Genomic DNA, 7,854 nt, shown 5'->3' with positions numbered 1-7,854 from the left:
ATACATCACTAGGCCCATCCCCCTTGGCAGACATTAGAAATGGTACCGCATAGTAACGTACAAGGAAACCGCTGTAATTTTAAACATTTGTTATATGGCTATATAAAAAGAAAACAGGACAGCATAAAGCCTTGCATGATTCTACTGACCATGAAGAAGAAATAGGGATAAATACTTCAAATCAAAACATCTCTGTTCTCAGTTATATCGTACATAAAGAAACACACAATGTATCCTTGGCCTGTAATGGCTTAAGCTGAAAAAGCCCTTGCATCTGCCATCTAGCAAAAACCTTCAATTCTAACCGTACCACCTGAACTGAAGTACGCGGTCATAAAGCCAACAGACACACAATCCTTCATGCTAATAAACACTAAAACACCCACAAACAATGCTTTGTAAAATAAAAGTAAAACATTCCACCAAGCCCCTGTCACCCCCAAAAAACACACTTCAGCCAATGAGGATTTTTATGGGTCTGATTTATCAAGAGAGATGCTAAGAAAATTCAAGCAAATGAGTTGTAGTTGCCTGCAGCAACTACAACCAATATTAAGGTGGCCACTAAAGATACAATTTGATTTATTGTTAAGAAAAAGATACAATTCAACGAACGATTGTTTACGAACGATTATTCAAATAAAGGATCGGAAATGATTGTTTGGGACCACTAACGGACGAAAATCTCCAACCAATTCAACCAAATTAATGAAATTGATCTGATTTTCAGATTACATCAATCAAATCGGATTGGTTCGGAGATTTTTGTCCATCATTGGACAAACAATTATTTCAGATTCTTCATGCGAATAATCATTTGTAAATGGTCATTCAGCAAATTGTATCATTAGTGGCCACCTTTAGGGCCCTTCCACACTGGTGCGATGCGCTGCGGCATTTTACAGCAGCCTACCACTAGAGCAACGTAAGTCTATGGGGTAGTTCACATTGCCTGTGGTGCGCTGCATATAGGTAAAAAAAATGGTATTTGGCCAGATAGAGCTTTTGTAAATACAGAACACTATTTTTTTTCTGAGAGCAGAGAAATATAACGGAGCAAAAACATGTCCTGTTCAGCAGCTTTCTACTGCGCTCAACAAAACTGCCAAATGCCTGCCAAATGCCTGTGTATCATGCAGATGACTGCTAAGCAGAGCTCAATAAACCATTAAAGGCCACATAAGGGCAGCCTGGCCACGCTACTACACTTGCTGCACTCGGAACAAGCTTGTACAGCACCTATGTATTAGGCCCATATCACTAGAAATGGCCCGAACATAAAATTACACTACAAATGTTTGCGAACTGGCTGCAGGGTCCATACACCTACAACGGCAGGTGAACAGTGGGTAGTCAGCGCTGCGTAATATGTTGGCGCTTTATAAATACAATAAATAATAATAATAATAATAATAGTGGGTGCAAGAGGAAATATTTTTTTTTCCAAAAGACCTTATAGTTTTTGAGAACATCGAATTTAAAGTTAGAGGGACAAAATAGCAGCCTATAGCAAAGTCACTGCGCTAAAATTACATAGTGTATTAACATGTATATAAATGTATTTTGTTTATGTTCTGGGTGGGGGAATGACATAGGGGTCCCCCCTTTCAAGCCTCTTTAATCCCTTATCCCCATGCAGGCTGGGATAGCCAGAATGTGTAGCACCCTGAGCTATACCAGCCCGCATGGACTATGGTATGGGGGGACTCTGGGGAGAGGGGCGGCCAACCCTGCGCCTCCACCCCAGAGCCCTTGTTCAATCCATGGACAAGTGGCTCTTCCCCAACTCCGGTGCATGGTGGCATCTGAGAGTCCCCTTTAAGAAGGGGACCCCAAGATGCCTGCCCCTTCTCAGAAGAAATGAGTATAGGGGTACAAAGTACCCCTTTACCCATTTTCACAAAGGGCTAAATGAAATAAAAACACAACAACAAAAAAGTCCTTTATTTTCCTATTTAACCATAAATACTTCCTGTACCTTTAAGAAATTGTTCCCACACCAATATTCTTGGAAATGTCCCACGCCAAAATCTTCTAATCTTGCAAGCTTTATTGTAGCAGAAGATCAAAGTATAGCTAAATATAGCTAGAGCACTAAAGCATCTTTAAATTTTGGCTCCAATACTCCCCATTGGTCTGTTAATAGACCAATGGGGGTCAGGAGGATCCTGAAAATTTTGTAAGGGGGTGTTGCTATTAACAGCTAAAGTCGGCAGCTGTTCACTTGCCATTAAAGTCAATGTAAAACATTGTACGCAATTTTTTTTTTAATTACGTTAAACGTAAACAGCCCTTGTTCGCTGGAAACTGTTCGGGCAATCTCTACATGTCACACGAATACCTAAGCTGCTACAACATCTCTCTAGAGTCTAACGTAGTTGCAGGAACATTTAGTTAACATATGTGTATAACACTGGTGGAGGCTGTTACTCTAGTTGTAAAGAGGCTGACGGTTGCCAACGTTTTTGAAAAACAACATAGTTGCTGGCAACAGTCATTCCTCATGCAAGTACATTAGAAAAAAAAAAAAAGATGCAAGACTCGTGCTGTGGCATGTTACTGCGTTAGTCATCTTTACAGTGAACATATACAGAACAATCTAAATGAATATCCATATGGAAGGAAGCAACATGGCAATTGTGCCTTTAAAACATTTAATCTGAAAAAATCCAAACAGTTTTATTAATTAATTATACCAGAAAGTACGCATGAAATCAGTGGCAAGTGATAAGTAGACAGGTGCTATTACTGATTTGGCCAATTTAAAAGATCACTCATGTAAATCACTGTAGCTGTATTTCAGTGGCAGCGTATTTTAGAATGTGCTGCATTTGGAGCACAAAGACAGTACAGTCGCAGTATAAAGACACACACAATGTATTTGGGTGCTGCAGTGGGTGTGCATATTGCATTGTATTTGCTCCAAAGCAGTGTACAATGGCGCGTGGAACAATCCAAATCACAGGCAGCGCATTTTGAATTTAAAGTGCAACTACTCAAAACTGAAACCAATCTTTAAATGTGCAGTTACCAGCGGACGAGGCCTTCTTATTTTGATTCACTCTATTCAGAAGTGACAATGCCACACATAAGCATTACCCACAGCAGAAAGGCAGCAGGTGATGAAGGCTGACCTCTGCGATGCAGGTACATATTAACCAGAATTCCACCCACCTTTTTTGGCAGTTTCCATTTCCTCTTCCGTCCAGCGTGAACTTTCATTCATTTCCATTGCAGCTGTAAATTAAAGAACGAGTTGATTAGACAGAGACAGACAGGTTACATGTGCTGACAGAGCTCTTACCATGCAAATGCCAGGCAGGAATACACTGGAGTTAGCTGTGGTAGGCATTTACTTTTCTAGACATTTGTGATTGAGCAGTAGCATGACTCAGTGTAGAGCAGAGGGCCGCAGTTCCAGGTCAAGTGCTAACAACACAATGAGATATGGGGGCTTCAAGTGAGAGATGCTCTTGCCAGTGTACATTGTACAAATTCATTTTCTCAGGCTGAAAACATTCACTACCATTCCTCTTCTAATGGCCCATGAAAGAGAGAGCAATGGGCTGCGGGCACTTAAGAGTACTGCACTGATTGGACCACGATAAAACATGAACAGTTCACATAAAGGACAAACACAGGACAAGAAGGGGGGAAAGTTGCAGAGACAATTAAAAATAGCAGAGCTCTTCATGCAGAGAGTCTGCTGCTCCAAACCCCTGACAACTATTAGCCAGGCCCTTTGGGGAACACGAAGGAACATCCTTTCCAGTTCACTGCATCAGATTTCAGTTGGCACCTCTCTTGGGCACATCACAAGTAATTTACTTTCATGAGACTCCCCACAGCCACAAGATGGTAAGGGATAGCACACCAGCAGCTTTTGTCTGGCGTATTCTGTGCTAGAGGAGAAGTGAAACACCCACACTACGTCGAACAACACTGAAGCAAAGGTAGTAAAGTCTCTGCAACAGATGGCATTCTTATGTATTCATTAATTAGTAAGGAACTTAAGTTTCCATTAAAAAATGCAGCAAATGATTAGTGCTCGATACTAAGGGCAAGTAAATCTCTTTTAGCGGCGTCAGTGCAATAACATTTTGTCAGCTTGGCACAATTTAATTTTCAGGTTATTGGGAAACCAACACGTATGTACATACAGGGTCTGCCCTCCTACATTTCTCTTCCCAAACTCTTAGGACAAACCATGTATTATTTATCCAAGAAACCGAGAAAGCAAGCTCTCGCAGCCAATCATCCATGATAAATGGCGGGATGCTGCAGACAAGGAGTGGATTTCAATAATAAGTATGTTCTCAGTAATTAGGTCTCAGCCAGTGCTTGAACCCAAAACAGTAAGCTGATATGCGCAAAGAAAGTACAGCACTCGACTCATAGAAATGTATGCTTATTTATCACAGAATCACAAACACTCTTAGGGTATTTCACAGCTCCATAGCTATTTTTTGCTGTAGCAATACTAATGTCTGGCTCAGCATCTCACAGATTAAATAAAGAGTACCCATATCAAGCTTCTGCATAGCAGCTATTACAGCCCTGCGAGACTGCATGTAATGCAACCTGTGGTATCTGATTGTTGCCATCGCTGGTGTGATGCTCTGGGCGATATATGGCACATTTGGTGGTATTGTCCGATGGCTCAGAATATCTGGTTGACCATTTGGATCCAGTTGTGTTGTAATACAGGTTTAATCTCACCTTTAAATCCATACATTATGTTGTTGGGACATAAGCCTCCAGGAGCTCACTACCCTAAGCATTGTTTTATACAAGATATAGCTGCCATTGCTAAGTAGCATCTTGCGAAAAATTGGAAATCTCAACTTCTCTCTGCAGATGCAGTTTTTGCTACCTTGAAAAGGTCATGCTTAGTGAACATATTCTCGCTAAGATCAGATACACTTCCTAACTTCCATAATACATGGGACCTATGGACCTCCTGCCAGAATAACTTCGGCTTGCCATAGGTGTTACTCTTTCTAGGGTTCTCCATGTCACTTCTACCAGATAAGCTTTATGCTGGATGCCTTGGTATTGTAGCTTGGAGTACAAGAGCCACTGTGACACACCTGTTTGCATTGTTTGAATTCTTCATGCTTTACATTTCTCTGCCCCCACACACCCTTCCTTCCCCCTATAATGGAAACCTTAACCTTACTGAAAGATGGACTCATTGGCCCACAGGCAGAAGTGTAATGTAACGTTGGGCCATACGTATTTCCACCGAATACTTTAAAGGAAGCCTAGAGTAATTTAAAAAAAAGTGAGTTTAACTTACCTGGGGCTTCTACCTGCCCCGTGCAGCTGTCCTGTGCCCGCGTCGGGACAAACCAATCATCTGATCCCCTGCAGTGACCCACTTTTGTTTCCCGCAACTCAGCCAGTCGATGGCCACTGCGCCTGCGTAAATGCCAGCGCTGGTATCTTCCACATCATCCACAACACTTTTATGGAGTATACATTCAATTAACTAACTGTCCCTCAGACAAGCTCACTATCAACTTCCTACTACTACTACTAATGTCCCTAATGTACCTGGAGGAATACAAAATCACATGAAACAACAAAGCATAGATAATGTTTAACAGCATTCACACAATGTTTTGAAAGTAGCCTACAATTGTGATTGCCCATTTATGCTCACAAAAAACGGAATTGACAAACATTATTGTTTTCACTTCTCAAAGAGGCAGGGAGTATGGGACTTTCACTCTACCTTTGGTTTAGGGTGCACCTGCCACAGTGGCATACTCAGTCATGCTTTGTCAAGGCCAATTACATAAAGCGGACATCATGCAAGTCCAAAACTGGCTCTTAATTATATTCCTTAGGCATATTGTGTACCTATAAATCTACATCTGTTTGCAGAGCTGTTGAGAGTAACTTCTAGTTATGCCACAGCCCATGACACTAGTGTCCTCGGCCTACTTATAAAAATAGATGGTCATGCACTACTGCTATGCTCCAGTACCTAAGCAAGCTACAAGCTTGTTGTCATGATTATGAAAGAACTGGAATAAACTAGATGCTACATGTTACTTATAGAGAATAAACAAACAAAAAAAATCAGATCAATAAAAATGTGTCCAAAGTTTTAAAAGGCAGACGTTTGGATGTCTCAATATAAGCGGTTTGTAATTGTCTCAATTTCCAGTAGGATACAAACAAGCTGAACAGCATTTTGTCTGCTTGACGACCATTAGGTGTCAGAGGAAACCGTGCCTGTCTACCACCACACCACATAGGAAAAAAAACTGATACTCGCATAAGTAGGTTGCAGGAGGGGTAACCAACGACCTGCAGCAGGGGGAGATGCTCAAATCCAACTCCACTCGGGTGTCCAGAACGTTCTGGACGTAGTCGTTCTCTATGGAGATCAACTGGTACTAGGTGTGGAAACGCCACCTAAGACCGAAAATGACCATCCCCAAGAGGAGGGTGGGTAGTACGAATGGGGGTAGGAAGCGCCCAAGGATATATAAAATTAAGTTAAAAACAACTAAAATGAAGAAAAAGGAGAGGTGGCTTACCTCAATAATAACAACTTCACATAACAATGAACTTTATTGTGCACTAGCTACGAATTTTGTGGGTCATAGTTACAGAGTTATTCGGGTTGAAAAAAGACGTACGTCCATCGAGTTCAACCAGAGAACAAAGTACAACACCAGCCTGCTCCCTCACATATCCCTGTTGATCCAGAGGAAGGCGAAAAACCCTTACAAGGCATTTCTTCAGGCCAAATACAGTGCCAACATAAAAGTTCACACTTTTGTCCAGCTGAACTTTTATATTACGATCGAACACTAAATTGTAGAGTATGTGGCCAGGTTTAGACTTTTGACCAACCTGATGTCATGCTTTCTCTCTATTTTAATTCTACAGTGTGAGTCATATCATACATGTGACCATCAAATCAGAAGAGGATTTAGCGGTGTAGCCATTTATGTGCCCCACTTTATAACCATGTAGGTGAAATCCCCATTTCTTTTTATAGCCCTGAAGTTTTCTTTGTCACCTTTTCTTTGTTACTGCACAATTAGGCCCAATTAACACTGAAAATGACAAGCGGTTTGCCGCAATTTGCCAGCGAATTTGCTGTGAGTCACTGGAAATTGGCTTAAAAGAAAATAAATAACAGGAAATAAACATAGCAGCCTCCACAGCCCAGAGCACCCTGAGCAGGAGGGGAGGCAGCCAGTGAAAGGGAGCAATGGGCACAGCGGCGGAGAAGGGGGACGTATCACCTCCTTCCCTCACTTGGGGCCCCCCTTCCTGGCTCTCCGCTCCAGATTACTTACTGCTGTTACACAGACGCTGGAGGGAGCTGTGATCTGTGTGCCTCTAGTCTGGTCTACTCAAGACCAGACTAGCGGCGCACAGAGCAGAGCTCCCTCCGCTGGCTGGAAGAACAGTGGTAAGTCCCCGCCCGCTGTCAGCCGCTGCGCCGAGACTTAAACATTATCCGGAGGAGAGAGCCAGGAAGGGGGGCCCCAAGGTGAGGGAAGGGGGGGGGGAGACGTCCCCCCTTCTCCGCCGCTGTGCCCATCGCTCCCTTTCACTAGCTGCCTCCCTTCCTGGGGACACCTATAGACCTGGTTATACTGGGGACACCTATACACCTGGCTGCATATACTGGGGACACCTATAGACCTGGCTACATACACTGGGGACACCTATACACCTGGCTACATATACTGGGGACACCTATACGCCTGGCTGCATATACTGGGGACACCTATAGACCTGGCTATACTGGGGACACCTATACACCTGGCTGCATATACTGGGGACACCTATAGACCTGGCTACATGTACTGGGGACACCTATAG

The 7,854-nt window shown here is 42.8% G+C and overlaps 1 protein-coding gene across 17 annotated transcripts in view; it reads right to left on the bottom strand.

Annotated features, from left to right (window-relative positions):
• The window catches only part of NCOR2 (nuclear receptor corepressor 2), a 641,335-nt gene that overhangs the window by 182,972 nt on the left and 450,509 nt on the right, over positions 1-7,854 (bottom strand). For all 17 annotated transcript variants that reach the window (XM_068243885.1, XM_068243983.1, XM_068243973.1 and 14 more), the window contains one exon: positions 3,175-3,237. In XM_068243885.1, the coding sequence (XP_068099986.1) occupies positions 3,175-3,237 (63 nt within the window). The remainder of the gene's footprint in view (positions 1-3,174; positions 3,238-7,854) is intronic.

This window comes from Hyperolius riggenbachi, chromosome 1, assembly GCF_040937935.1.
Source record: "Hyperolius riggenbachi isolate aHypRig1 chromosome 1, aHypRig1.pri, whole genome shotgun sequence".
Lineage (NCBI taxonomy): Eukaryota > Metazoa > Chordata > Amphibia > Anura > Hyperoliidae > Hyperolius > Hyperolius riggenbachi.
The sequence above is the reverse complement of the archived record's forward strand: the minus strand, read 5'-3'. Positions and strand labels throughout refer to the sequence as shown.